At 53.6% G+C, this 14,864-nt stretch overlaps 1 protein-coding gene across 3 annotated transcripts in view; it reads right to left on the bottom strand.

Moving 5' to 3' along the window:
- The window catches only part of dpy19l1l (dpy-19-like 1, like (H. sapiens)), a 106,429-nt gene extending 100,099 nt beyond the window's left edge, over window positions 1-6,330 (bottom strand). For 2 of the 3 annotated variants that reach the window (XM_068032594.1, XM_068032596.1), the window contains exon 1: window positions 5,830-6,330. In XM_068032594.1, the coding sequence (XP_067888695.1) occupies window positions 5,830-6,082 (253 nt within the window). In that variant the 5' untranslated portion in view covers window positions 6,083-6,330. The remainder of the gene's footprint in view (window positions 1-5,829) is intronic. The other variant, XM_068032597.1, reaches the window with a different exon arrangement.
- Window positions 6,331-14,864: the final 8,534 nt, after the last annotated feature.

Below are 14,864 nucleotides of genomic sequence, written 5' to 3'. Positions count from 1 at the left end.
CTGCCATTCCCACCCCCAATTCCCCCTCTGACCCCATTACCCCCCCCAATCCCCCTCTCCCCCAATTCCATTCCCTCCATTCAGTCTCTCCCCATTCCCTTCTATCTCCCCCTGCATTCCCTTCCTCCTCTACCCCCATTCCATTTTCTTCCCCTTCTCACCCCATTCCCCTCCCCCTGTTCCATCACCTGCACCAGTCTCCCCTTCCCCCATCTCCCCCTCCCTTCACATTCGTCCCCTTCTCCCTCCATCTCTTCCCCATCTCCCCCTTCCCAATTCCTCCTCTCCCATTGCCCCCCCCCTCCCTCCCCCCCATTACCCGTGCTACCCATTCCCCCTTCACCCAATTCCTCCTCTTGCTCCCCTCATTCCCTCTCTCTCCATTCCCCCTCCACCCAGATTGCTCTTGCCCCCATTCACCCTCCCTATACCCCCATTCCTTCTCCAATTCTCCTTTCCCCACTCCGCTCCCCCCATGCCCCCTCCATCTCCCCCCAGTCTGCTTTCCACACCCCCTCATTCCCTCTACCTCCAGCTCCCCCATTCACCACCTCCATCTCCCACCCATCTCCATCTGTCCCATTCCCTCTCCCCCGAACAACCCCTCCCCACCACCCCCATTCCCTCTCCCCACATCCATCTCCCCATTCCCCCACCCACATCCGTCTCACCATTCCCACTCCCCACATCCGTCTCCTCCTCCTCCTCCCCCCCAATCCCTCTACCCATTCCCCTTGCCCTCTCTCCCCATTACCCCTCTGACCTCCCTTACATTCACCTTCCCTGTCCCCCATTCCCCCCTGCTCCCTCCCTCACCCCATTTCCCCAACTTCCCTTATCACCCCCATCCACCCTCCTCACCCCTCTCATACCCCCAATCCCCCCTCCTCATCCCCCCTTTCCCCCTCCCTGCCTCATTCCCCCCACCCTCCTTTCTCCGTCCACCCTCCCCTCTTCCCCCTCACTTATTCCCCCTCCTTCCACCCACCCCCTCTCCCCCTCATACGACCCCACACCCCCTCCCTCCCCCTTTACCCCCACCCTTCCTCCTTCCCCCCCCATCTCCCTCCTCACTCCCTCCCTCATGCCCGCTCTCATCACCTCCGTTCCTCATTTTCCCCTTCCCTCATTCCCCTTTTCCCTCCCTCATTCCCCCTCCCTTACTCCCCCCACACATCCCCCTCCCTCTTACTCCCCCCACACATCCCCCTCCCTCCTCATCCCGCCCCCTCCCCTTCCCCTCTCGTCTCGGCACTCCCTCCCTCGTCCCCCCTCATCTCCCCACCCAATCTCCCCTCCTTCCTGCCCTCATTACCCCCTCCCCCTTCCTTTCTCCTTCCCCCCTCCCCCGTCATTTTCCTCCTCGCTCCCTCCCTCATGCCCGCTCTCATCTCCACCTCCCTCCCTGCCTCATTCCCCCCTCCCTCCCTCTCATTCCCACTCTCATTTCCCCCTCCTTCCTACCCTCATTCCCCCTCCCTTCTCATGCCTCCCTCATATCTCCCGATCCCGCCCTCCCTCACACCCCTGCCTCCCTCATTTCCCCTCCTGCTCTCCCTTATTTCCCCCCTCCCTCTTTCCCTCCTCTCCCCCCACTTGCCCCCTCCCTCCTCTCACCCCTTCCCCCTCCCTCCTATCCCTCCCTTCCCTCATTCCCCCCCAACCTTCCCTCATTTCCCTCCCCTCTTTCCCTCATTTACCCCCACCCTCCCCTCTTTCCCTCATTTCCACACCCTTCCCTCATTTACCCCCCCACCCTTCCCTCATTTCCCACCCCACCCTTCCCTCATTTCCCCCCCCACCACCCACCCTTACCTCATTTCCCCCCCCCCACCCTTCCCTCATTTCCCCCCACCACCACCCACCCTTCCCTCATTTCCCTCCCCCACCACCCACCCTCATTTCCCTCCCCCACCACCCACCCTTCCCTCATTTACCCTCCCCTCCCCACCCTTCCCTCATTTCCACCCCCATCCACCCACCCTTCCCTCATTTCCCCTCCCCCACACACCCTTCCCTCATTTCCACCCCCATCCACCCACCCTTACCCTTCCCTCATTTCCCCCCCCCCCCACCACCCTTACCTCATTTCCCCCACCCACCCCTCATCCCCCCCCACCACCCTTACCATTCCCCCCCCCCAACACCAGCCCTCATTCCCCCCCACCACCACCACCCTTACCATTCCCTCATTCCCCCCCCTTACCCTTCCCTCATTCCCCCCCCTTACCCTTCCCTCATTCCCCTCCCCTTACCCTTCCCTCATTCCCCTCCCCTTACCCTTCCCTCATTCCCCTCCCCTTACCCTTCCCTCATTCCCCCCCTTACCCGTCCCTCATTTCCCCCCTTACCCGTCCCTCATTTCCCCCCTTACCCTTCCCTCATTTCCCCCCCACCACACACCCTTCCCTCATTTCCCCTCCCCAAGACCCACCCTTCCCTCATTTCCCCCCCCCACCACCCACCCTTCCCTCATTTCCCCCCCCACCACCCACCCTTCCCTTATTTCCTCCCCCCACCACCCACCCTTCCCTTATTCCCCCCCCTTCCCTCATTTCCCCCCACCACCCACCCTTCCCTCATTTCCTCCCCCCACCACCCATCCTTCCCTCATTTTCCCCCCCCAACCACCCACCCTTCCCTCATTCCCCCCCCCCACCCTTCCCTCATTTCCACCACCCACCCTTCCCTCATTTCCCCCACCCTTCCCTCATTTCCCCACCCTTCCCTCATTTCCCCTCCCCTCCCCCATCCCTCATTTCCTCCCCCAATTCCCCCAGCCTTACCCTTCCCTCATTCCCCCCCCAATTCCCCCATTCCCCCGCCTTACCTTCCCTCATTCCCTCCCCCCCACTTCCCTCATTCCCCCCCACCCCCCAACTTCCCTCATTCCCCACCCCCCAACTTCCCTCATTCCCCACCCCCCACCCTACCCTCATTTCCCCCCCCACCCTACCCTTCCCTCATTTCCCCTCCCCTCCCCACCCTTCCCTCATTTCCCCACCCCACCCTTCCCTCATTTCCCCACCCCACCCTTCCCTCATTCCCCCCCTCATTTCCCCTCCCCTCCCCACCCTTCCCTCATTTCCCCACCCCACCCTTCCCTCATTCCCCCCCACCCCCCACTCATTCCCCCCCACTCCCCACCCCCCCCTCATTCCCCCCCCACTCCCCACCCTTCCCTCATTCCCCCCCCACTCCCCACCCTTCCCTCATTCCCCCCCCACTCCCCACCCTTCCCTCATTCCCCCCCCACTCCCCACCCTTCCCTCATTCCCCCCCCACTCCCCACCCTTCCCTCATTTCCCCCCCACTCCCCACCCTTCCCTCATTTCCCCCCCACTCCCCACCCTTCCCTCATTTCCCCCCCCACTCCCTCATTTCCCCACCCACCCCCCACCCTCATTCCCCCCCCACTCCCTCATTTCCCCACCCACCCCCCACCCTCATTCCCCCCCCACTCCCTCATTTCCCCACCCACCCCCCACCCTCATTCCCCCCCCCCACTCCCTCATTTCCCCACCCACCCCCCACCCTCATTCCCCCCCCCCCACTCCCTCATTTCCCCACCCACCCCCCACCCTCATTCCCCCCCCACTCCCTCATTTCCCCACCCACCCCCCACCCTCATTCCCCCCCACCCTTCCCTCATTCTCCCCCCACTCACCACCCTTCCCTCATTTCCCCACCCCTCCCTCATTTCCCCACCCCTCCCTCATTTCTCCCCCCCCACCCTTCCCTCATTCCCTCCTCCCCCACCCCCTTCCCTCCTCCCCCACCCCCTTCCCTCATTCCCCCCTCCTCCCCCCCACCACCTTCCCTCATTCCTCCCCCCCCCACCACCTTCCCTCATTCCTCCCCCCCCACCACCTTCCCTCATTCCTCCCCCCCCACCACCTTCCCTCATTCCTCCCCCCCACCACCTTCCCTCATTCCTCCCCCCCCACCACCTTCCCTCATTCCTCCCCCCCCCACCACCTTCCCTCATTCCTCCCCCCCCCACCACCTTCCCTCATTCCTCCCCCCCCACCACCTTCCCTCATTCCTCTCCCCCCCACCACCTTCCCTCATTCCTCCCCCCCCCACCATTCCCTCATCCCCCCACCCCCACCATTCCCTCATCCCCCCACCCTTCCCTCATTCCCTCCTCCCCCACCCCCTTCCCTCATCCCCCACCCCCTTCCCTCCTCCTCCCCCCCCACCACCTTCCCTCACTCCTCCCCCCCCACCTTCCCTCATTCCTCCCCCCCCCACCACCTTCCCTCATTCCTCCCCCCCCCCCACCACCTTCCCTCATTCCTCCCCCCCCCCACCACCTTCCCTCATTCCTCCCCCCCCCACCACCTTCCCTCCCCCCCCCCACCACCTTCCCTCATTCCTCCCCCCCCCCACCACCTTCCCTCATTCCTCCCCCCCCCACCACCTTCCCTCATTCCTCCCCCCCCCCACCACCTTCCCTCATTCCTCCCCCCCCCACCACCTTCCCTCATTCCCCCCCACCACCTTCCCTCATTCCCCCCCACCACCTTCCCTCATTCCCCCCCACCACCTTCCCTCATTCCTCCCCACCACCTTCCCTCATTCCTCCCCCCCCACCACCTTCCCTCATTCCTCCCCCCCCCACCACCTTCCCTCATTCCTCCCCCCCCCACCACCTTCCCTCATTCCTCCCCCCCCCACCACCTTCCCTCATTCCTCCCCCCCCCACCACCTTCCCTCATTCCTCCCCCCCCCACCACCTTCCCTCATTCCTCCCCCCCCCACCACATTCCCTCATTCCTCCCCCCCCCCACCACCTTCCCTCATTCCTCCCCCCCCCCACCACCTTCCCTCATTCCTCCCCCCCCCCCACCACCTTCCCTCATTCCTCCCCCCCCCCACCACCTTCCCTCATTCCTCCCCCCCCCCACCACCTTCCCTCATTCCCCCCCACCACCTTCCCTCATTCCTCCCCACCACCTTCCCTCATTCCTCCCCCCCCCACCACCTTCCCTCATTCCTCCCCCCCCCACCACCTTCCCTCATTCCTCCCCCCCCCCACCACCTTCCCTCATTCCTCCCCCCCCCACCACCTTCCCTCATTCCTCCCCCCCCCCACCACCTTCCCTCATTCCTCCCCCCCCCCACCACCTTCCCTCATTCCTCCCCCCCCCCACCACCTTCCCTCATTCCTCCCCCCCCACCACCTTCCCTCATTCCTCCCCCCCCCACCACCTTCCCTCATTCCCCCCCACCACCTTCCCTCATTCCTCCCCCCCCCACCACCTTCCCTCATTCCTCCCCCCCACCACCTTCCCTCATTCCTCCCCCCCCACCACCTTCCCTCATTCCTCCCCCCCCCCCACCACCTTCCCTCATTCCTCCCCCCCCCCCCACCACCTTCCCTCATTCCTCCCCCCCCCCCACCACCTTCCCTCATTCCTCCCCCCCCCCACCACCTTCCCTCATTCCTCCCCCCCCCCACCACCTTCCCTCATTCCTCCCCCCCCCACCACCTTCCCTCATTCCTCCCCACCACCTTCCCTCATTCCTCCCCACCACCTTCCCTCATTCCTCCCCCCCCCCCACCACCACCTTCCCTCATTCCCCCCCCCACCACCACCTTCCCTCATTCCCCCCCCCCCCACCACCACCTTCCCTCATTCCCCCCCCCCACCACCACCTTCCCTCATCCCCCTCCCCCCCCCCCATTGAGCGGGATAGTGTCCCAGCCTCTTCCCCAATTCCCTCTCTTCCCCCCCTCCCCAATCGAGCTACATGGTAGTCCCCAACCCCACCTTCCCCCTCCCCACCCGAAGGTGTATGGTAGTCCCCAGCTTCGCCCCTCACCGAGCAGTATGGTGGTCCCCAGCCTGCTGAGTGCCGATTCGGTGAAGCCGAGCGTCCCGCGGATGCCCGTTACCCACTTCCCGGAGTTTCCCATCACACAGGGTTTGCTCTTCGGGGCAGCGCATTCCTTGCGCCGGTCCCGCCGCGGGCTGGCCGCCTTTGGCGCGGCCCTGTTCCCGGGGGGCGGGCAGCGCTCCCTCTCCTCAGCTGGCGCCCGGCTGCTCCGGCTCCAGCTCCGGGTCTTCACCGCCATGTCCGGCCCGCCAGCGTCGGTTTGCCTACTGCTGCTGCCGGGGCGGGTGGGCCAAGGCCCAGCCTGAGCCTCGAGTTTTCGTGCCAGCGAACCGGGGCTTTGCTCTCACTTGGACGGGGGTCAGCCACCGTCACCACGGCAACATCATCAACAAAGAGACAGCATAGCGGGCAAGAGGGGACTCGGAGCGCAGAGACACCAGGTCAGCCAGACCTCGTAACCTCCGCAGCCAGCGCCCCCCACCCAGCAACCAGCCTCCTCCCATCCCTCGCAACCAGACCTCCTCCTAGCAACCAGCCTCCTCCCATCCCTTGCAACCAGACCTGCTCCCAGCAACCAGCTTCATTCATCCCTAGCAACTAGACGTCCTCCTAGCAACCAGTTTCCTTCCTTGGGCTGCGCAGTGGTTAGCTCCGCAGCCTCACAGCTCCAACGATCCGCGTTCGGTTCTGGGTACTGCCTGTGCGGCATTTGCAAGTTCTCCCTGTGACCGTGTGGGTTTCTGCCGGGTGCTCCGGTTTCCTCCTGCAGGCAAAGACTTGCAGGTTGATAGGTAAATTGGCCATTATAAATTGCCCCAAGTGTAGGTAGGTGGTAGGAGAATTGAGGGAAGGTGGGGATGTGGTAGGAAATATGGGATTAATGTAGGATTAGTATAAAATGGGTGGTTGATGGTCAGCATAGACTCGGTGGGCCGAAGGGCTGTTTCAGTGCTGTATCTCTCTATGACTCTATCCATTGCAACCAGACCTTCTCCCAGCAACCAGCTTCCTTCATCCCTAACGACCAGGCCTCCTCCTAGCAACCAGCTTCCTTCGAGCAACCAGACCTCCCCCATCCCTAGCAACCAGTCCTCCTCCTAGCAATCAGTTTCCCACTAGCAACCAACCTTCTTCAAGCAATGACCTTCTCCCATCAATATTAACCAGCCTCCTCCCAGCCATAGCAATCAGCTTCCTCCTAGTAGCCAACCTCCTCCCATCCCTCGAACCAGCCTCTTCCCATTCTAGCCACACAGCCTCGCAGCAATGCATTGCTGCCTGAACCCCTCATACTGTCTGATTTAAGGGAGGTCCAGCCTAAAGCCTAGTGCCAACTTCCTGGGGATCCACTGCAATTGGGCATTGTGGGGTTGCACTGCAAGCAATGTGGCAACATCTTTCTACCTCAGTAACATTGAAAGCATAGGCCCAGCTCTACCTACTTGGAAAAGCACCAGGAATAGAAACATAAGAGCAGGAGGAGGCCATTCAACCCCTCGAGCCTGTTCAGCCATTCTTAACTCCATCTACCCTACTTGGCTCCAAAACCTTTAATATCTTTATGCAACAAAAATCTATCAATCTCAGTTTTCATATTTTCAGTTGACCCCCGCCACAACAGCTTTTTGAGAGAGAGAGTTCCAGATTTTCACTACTCTTTGTGTGAGGAAGTGCTTCCTGACGTCACCCCTGAACAGTCTGGCTCTAATTTTCAGGCTCTGCTCCCTTGTTCTGGACTTCCCCACCAGAGGAAATAGTTCCTGTCTATCTACCCTGCCCACTCCTTTAATCATCTCAAACACCTCGATTACATCACCCCTTAATCTTCTTTATTCAAGGGAATACAAGCCTAGTCTATGCAACCTGCCCCCAAAATTTACCCCTTTTAACCCTGGTATCATTCTGGTGAATCTGTGCTGCACATCCTCCAACTCCAATATATCTTTCCTGAAGTGTGGTGCCCAGAATGGAATCCAGTTACTCCAGATGGGTCTGACCAAGACTCTATTCAACTGTGATATAATTTGCACCCCTTTGCATTCCAGTCCTTGTGAGATATAAAGACCAACATCTCATCAGCCTTTTAAATAATCTTTTGTACCTGCGCGCTAGTTCTTAGTAATTTCTGTACTTGAATCTCTCTGTTCATCCACAGTTCTGAGCTTCTCACCATTTAGGAAATACTCTGGTCTATCTTTTTTGAGTCCAAAGTGGATGAGCTTGTACTCCCCAGGGTCTCAGGAATACCAGGATAGGAGTATTACATACCAGTGTAAAGGAGGGAGAGACTTGATGGACCAGGTCTCCTCTCAGGAAATGAATGCAATCCAGGCTGCCAATTGTGATGCCAGGGTCCATGAGGTTAAAAAGACACAGGGTCAAGCTGCCTGAGTAGTTGCACTAGAGGGACATCCTGTTGATGGTTTAGCTGCTGCAAAGCAAGGGTCTGCTGCACAGGGATTATTCTGAAAAAAGCTACCCGACACTCACCCAACACCTAGGAGGAGCACTAGATCAGGAAACTAGGTCACACTTCAGAGACAAGAGGCAGCTCAGTGCTAAGAAGTATGAGACACACACACATATACTGACACTCAACCACACACTACCCCACACATCCAACAGTAAGAATGGATCTGACCCAGACAAATTGGTATCAAAGGTTGGGAGACAAAACTGTAACAGGTCCTGTTTTTCCAACTCTCAAGTTGTCAGTGTTCCAGGGAAGATAAAGAAAATGCTTCAAAGACACTCTGAAGCTCTCTTTGAAGTGCGGCAGCATTGACATTGATGACTGGGAGGAGCTTGCTCCCAGTCGTTCAAAATGGCGACAACTTGTCCATCAAGCCGCATCATGCTTTGAGTCCAAACACCTTAATGATGTGGCAGAGAAGGAAAGAAAAGGAAGCAAATCCTGCCCTCCGGATCCTACTACCTCGTGGGACATCCTGCCCCATGTGCCCATGGGGAGAACGCAGGGGAGTGACTCTAGGTAAATTGCTCCTTCAGAGAGCCAGCACAGACACGACAGGCCGAATGGCCTCCCTCTGTGCTGTAACTATTCTATGATGCACACCCACACATTCACAGACACACACAATATGAGTTGTGATTAAAATGATTAGGTTGTGAGTACAGACTTTGTTTCTGACAGGGTTTGATGTGTCTTTAGTGAGGTGACGTACATAGGTTTGGTGTGTGTTAATTTGTACAGGGAGGGATCTGCAAATGGTCATTAAATATAGCCCAGAGGATTGTAGTGTGTTAGTGTTTTGAATTTGCAATTGCATTGTGCATTGTGTACTTTAGCTGCTGCTGCAGAACACACAAGCTAGCAAAGTGAAACTAAAACAGACAGAATAAATAGAGAAGCCTTTATGTTCAGCTCCTGCAGTCTTTGTCTCTCTGTCATTGCCTCATATCTTATGCCAAACTCGGCTAAACCTCACTCAAGTCCCATGGACATTACAGTGGCGACGTAGTAAACAGAAAAGTGATGAAAATAACTGGAAACATTGCTTTCAGGTATGAAAATTTTGGAAGGTTTTTGTTTACTTTCAGAGACAGCATTTTAACTTGGAGACTGTTTTAGGTGAACACAGGAAGCTTGTAGAGTGTGTACACACACACACTGATCTCTCCACAATAACCATCCAATCAAAGAAAATATATCGGATCATTGCAGAGAAGTTTCCTCTGAAAGGAGCATGATCCCGGATCCTTTATCACTGCATTGCCGGTCAGTGCTGTGCCCAATCTACCACTTTTTGATGTGCATTCAGAACCATCATCTGTATCCCCACGTTGGCAAAAGTGGCTGCGACGTTTCGAATGCACGATGATAGGTTTCACAATCACAGATGACACAAGGGAAAAGGCCTTGCTTCTATACAATGGAGGTGAAGAATTAGAATATAATTTTGAGACATTTACACCTGAGCGAAATGGCTACGACTCAGCAAAAAATGCACTAATGACCTTCTTCACGCCCAAGATAAACACCGTATTACAGAATCACAGAATAGTTACAACGCAGAAGGAGGCCATTCGGCCCATCGTGTCTGCACCAGCTCTCTGAATGAGCAACTCCCTCAGTTCCATTCCCCTGCCTTCTCTCCATAACCCTGCACATTCCTCCTTTTCATTTAACTGTCTAATTCCCTTTTGAATGCTTTAATTGAATTTGCCTCCACCACATTCACAAGCAGCGCATTCCAGACCTTAACCACTCGCTGCGTGAAAAAGTTTTTCCCCATGTCACTTTTGCTTCTCTTACCAATTACTTTAAATCTGTGCCCTCTCATTCTTGATTCTTTCATGAGTGGTAATAGTTTCTCTCTATCTATTCTGTCCAGACCCTTCATGATTTTGAATACCTCTGTTAAATCACCTCTCAGCCTTCTATTCTCCAAGGAAAAGAGTCCTAAATTCTCCAACCTATCTTCATAACTGAAATTCCTCATCCCTGGAACCATTCTCGTGAATCTTTTCTACACTCTCTCCAATGCCTTCACATCTTTCCTAAAGTCTGGCGCCCAGAATTAGACACAATACTCCAGCTGAGGCTGAACTAGTGTCTCATACAAGTTCAACATAACATCCTTGCTCTTGTACTCTATGCCATATGACCATATGAATTAGGAGCAGAGGTAGGCCATTCAGCTCATCGAACCTGCTCCGCCATTTGATAAGATCATGGCTCATCTGTTTCTTTCTAGGAAAAGAAAGGGTCCCAACACTGATCCCTGGGGAACTCCACTATAAACCTTCCTCTAGCCCGCAAAACATCCACTAACCACTCCTCTTTGTTTCCTGTCACTCAGTCAATTTCATATCTGTGTTGCTACCATCCCTTTTATTCCATGAGCTACAAGTTTGCACACAAGTCTGTTATGTGGCACTGTATCAAATGCCTTTTGAAAGTCCATGTGCACCGCATCAACAGCATTACCCTCATCATCCCTCTCTGTTACCTCTTCAAAAAACTCCAGCAACTTTGTTAAACATGATTTTCCCTTAAGAAATCCATGCTGGCCTTCCTTAATTAACTCCCATTTGTCCATGTGACTATTGATTTTGTCCCAAATTATTTTTTCTAGACTTTTTCCCAACACCAAAGTTAAACTGACTGGCCTGCAGTTGCTGGGCTTATCTTTACATCCTTTTTTGAACAAGGGTGTAACGTTTGCAATTCTCCAGTCCTCTGGTACCACCCGCGAGTCAAAGGAAGACTGAAAAATTATGGCCAGTGCCTCTGCAATTTCCACCTCACTTCCCTCAGTATCTTTGGATGCATCTCATCTGGTCCTGGTGCCTTATCCACTTTAAGTACAGACAGCCTCTCTAATATTTCCTCTTTATCAATTTTAAACTCCTCTACTATCTGACCTACCTCCTCTTTCAACATTGCCTGGGTAGAATCTTCTTCCTTGGTAAAGACAGATGCTAAGTTATTCATTTAATACCTCTGCTATGCCCTCTGCCTCCATGTGTAAATCCCCTTTCTGGTCTCTAATCGGCCTCACTCCTCCTTTTACCACCCTTTTACTATTTATATTCCTACAGAAAACGTTTGAATTTCCTTTAATGCTAGCTGCCAGTCTCTTTTCATGTTCTCTCTTTGCTTCTCTTATTTGCTTTTTCACTTCCCCTCTGAACCTCCTATATTCAGCCTGGTTCTCAATTATATTTTCTGCCTGGCATCTGTCATAAGCACACTTTTTCTTCTTTATCTTAATCTCTGCCTCTTTTGTCATCCAGGGAGCTCTGGATTTGTTTGCTCTACTTATCTCCTTCGAAGGAACATACCTTGACTATGCCCGAATTATCTCTTCTTTGAAGATCGCCCATTGTTCATCTACTGGTTTTCCTGCCAGCCTTTGACTCCAATTTATTCGCTCCAGCTCCTTCCTTACCCCATTGAAGTTGGCCTTCCCCCAGTTAATTATTCTTACCATCTTACAAAACCATTGCATTCCGATGCACTAAGCAAGAAGCAAACAAGACAACTGACCAATATTGCACATTTTTGGGACAACTAGCAACCAAATGTTACTTCAGTGATATTGAATGGGAAATCAAAACACAAATAATCAAAGGCTGTCTCTCATGTCAATTACACTGGGAAGCACTCGAGAAAGACTGAAAGCTGTCAGAGCTGCTGGAGTTAGCAAGATCACTATTGCTTTCAGAGTTCTCAGCTACTACAGTTGAGGCTGCTAACGGTAACTACCACACTCCAAGTTCAATTCCTGTGAACACTATTCATCACTCATGTGCCAGGAAACCACCTGCAAAGCAACAACAGCTGTATCACAGAGCAGTCACTTATCCAAAGAATGCTTCCACTGTGGCGGAGTCCTGCTACTGGTAAATGGTGTAAAGCTTATGGAAAACCCAGCCACTATTCTCGTGTTTGTCGCTCACCAGCAAAATCAACTACTAAGACCAATATCAACAGAAGGGTAGCGCATATGCATACCATACCAAAAAGGCAAGAGAATGTAGCTAAAGTAGAGCCAGATGACCCTGAACAGCCACGTGTGACACTGACCATTGGCTGCTCGGATGTGGCTGCTCGGGCGTAGACGCTATCATGGACACAGGAGCGTCTGTCAATGTCATGGGAGACAAAACATTCAACTAACTTCAGGATTGTCTCACTCTCTGCAAAGCAGGGATACGAAAATTTTCCCTTACAACAGTGACAAACTGCTGAAAATCCTCAGGACTTTTGAAACGTCAGTCTCATGCAAAGACCACTAGGATGAACGCTGTATTCTACGTCATATGCACAGAATGTGACACGCTTATCAGTTTCCACACGGCAACAGATCTACACATGTGACTGCAACAGTCACATACGCGATTCCTTCACATAACAAAAACATTCTCGAACTGTCTGCTGATCGTTTCACTGGTATTGGCAGGCTGAAAGGTGTTACGTGCAAGCTGCATGTAGACCCTAATGTGCCCCCAGTTGTGCATCAACGGCGACAAATACCATTTCATGTCAGGAAACAGACAGAGAAGGAACTTCAATGCCTACTTGACCTCGGCATTATTGAGAAAGTTGGGGATGAGCCTACCCTTTGGGTCTCGCCCATACAAGTCATCACGAAACCCAAGAGTGAGAACCAGATTAGAATCTGTGTTGATATGCGATCACCAAACCAAGCCATACAACGAGAAAGACACTTGACACCAGGAATCAATGACATCATAGAGAAAGTGAATGGTGCTAAAGAGTTTGCTAAACTTGACCTCAATGCAGGCTACCATCAAATCGAGCTTGCAGAAGAATTGAGATATCTTATTGTATTCTCTACTTTGGAGTGAGATCAGCAGCTAAGATATTTCAGCATGATTCAATCTGCACTTCATGGACTTGAAAGCACATGGAACATCATTGATGACATTCTCATATATGGCTGCACTGAAAGGGAACTGGAGACACGTCTACATGCATGTCTACAACGTCTCAGAGAATGTAACCTTACCTTGAACAAAGACAAGTGCTTGTTCAATGAAAGCAGAATTGAATTCTTCAGTCCTGTGTTCAGTGGTGAAGGAGTATTACCAGATCCACGGAAAGTTGAAGCCATTTCAAACACTGCAGATCCTATAAACGTACAAGAAGTCCGGAGTCTGCTAGGACTCATCACGTTCTGCAGTCGTTTCATTCCTGACCTCGCTATGCTATCTGCCCCCCCACGCGATGTGACAAAAGAGACCATCAATTTAGAATGGAATAAATAACACAAACAGGCAGTACACCAAATCAAACGATGTTTGTCAGCAAGTTGCACAAATGTCTATTTTGATCCTGAGAAAACCACCAGCTAGTCATCAATGCAAACCCAGTTGACTGAGTGCAGAAAGACGAGACATCCATCATTGTGATGGCAAGCAGATTATTAACACCAGTGATGCCCACATCCCTGGAATGAATAGAACATAGAACAGTACAGCACAGTACAGGCCCTTCGGCCCACTATGTTGTGCCGAACCTTTAACCTACTCTAAGATCAAACTAACTACTTACCCTTCATTCTACTATCATCCATGTACCTATCCAAGAGTCGCTTAAATGTCCCTAATGTATCTGCTTCTACTATCACCGCTGGCAGCGCATTCCTCGCACCCACCACTCTCTGTGTAAAGAACCTACCTCTGACATCTCCCCGAAACCTTCCTCCAATCACCTTAAAATTATGCCCCCTGGTGATAGCCCTTTCCACCCTGGGAAAAGGTCTCTGGCTATCCACTCTATCTATGCCTCTCATCATCTTGTACCCCTCTATCAAGTCACCTCTCATCCTTCTTCGCTCCAATGAGAAAAGCCCTAGCTCCCTCAATCTTTCTTCGTAGGACATGCCCTCCAGTCCAGGCAGCATCCTGGTAAATGTCCTCTGCACCCTCTCTAAAGCTTCCACATCCTCCCTATAATGAGGCGACCAGAACTGAACACAATATTCCAAGTGTGGTCGAACCAGGGCCTTGTAGAGCTGCAGCATAACCTCGCGGCTCTTAAACTCAATCCCCCTGTTAATGAAAGCCAACACACCATACGCCTTCTTAACAACCCTATCAACTTGGGTGGCAACTTTGAGCGATCTATGGACATGGACCCCAAGATCCCTCTGTTCCTCCACACTACCAAGAATCCTGTCTTTAAGCCTGTATTCCGCATTCAAATTCGACCTTCCAAAATGAATCATTTCACACTTTTCCAGGTTGAACTCCATCTGCCACTTCTCAGCCCAACTCTGCCTCCTGTCAATGTCCCGTTGCAACCTACAACAGCCTTCCACACTATCCGCAACTCCAGCAACCTTCGTGTCATCGGCAAACTTGCTAACCCAGCCTTCCACTTCCTCATCCAAGTCATTTAAAAAAATCACAAAGAGCAGAGGTCCCAGAACAGATCCTTGTGGAACACCACTGGTCACCGAGCTCCATGCTGAATACTTTCCATCTACTACCACCCTCTGACTTCTATGGGCCAGCCAATTTTGTAT

This window comes from Heterodontus francisci, chromosome 5 (assembly GCF_036365525.1).
Source record: "Heterodontus francisci isolate sHetFra1 chromosome 5, sHetFra1.hap1, whole genome shotgun sequence".
Taxonomy (NCBI): Eukaryota; Metazoa; Chordata; class Chondrichthyes; order Heterodontiformes; family Heterodontidae; genus Heterodontus; species Heterodontus francisci.
The sequence above is the reverse complement of the archived record's forward strand: the minus strand, read 5'-3'. Positions and strand labels throughout refer to the sequence as shown.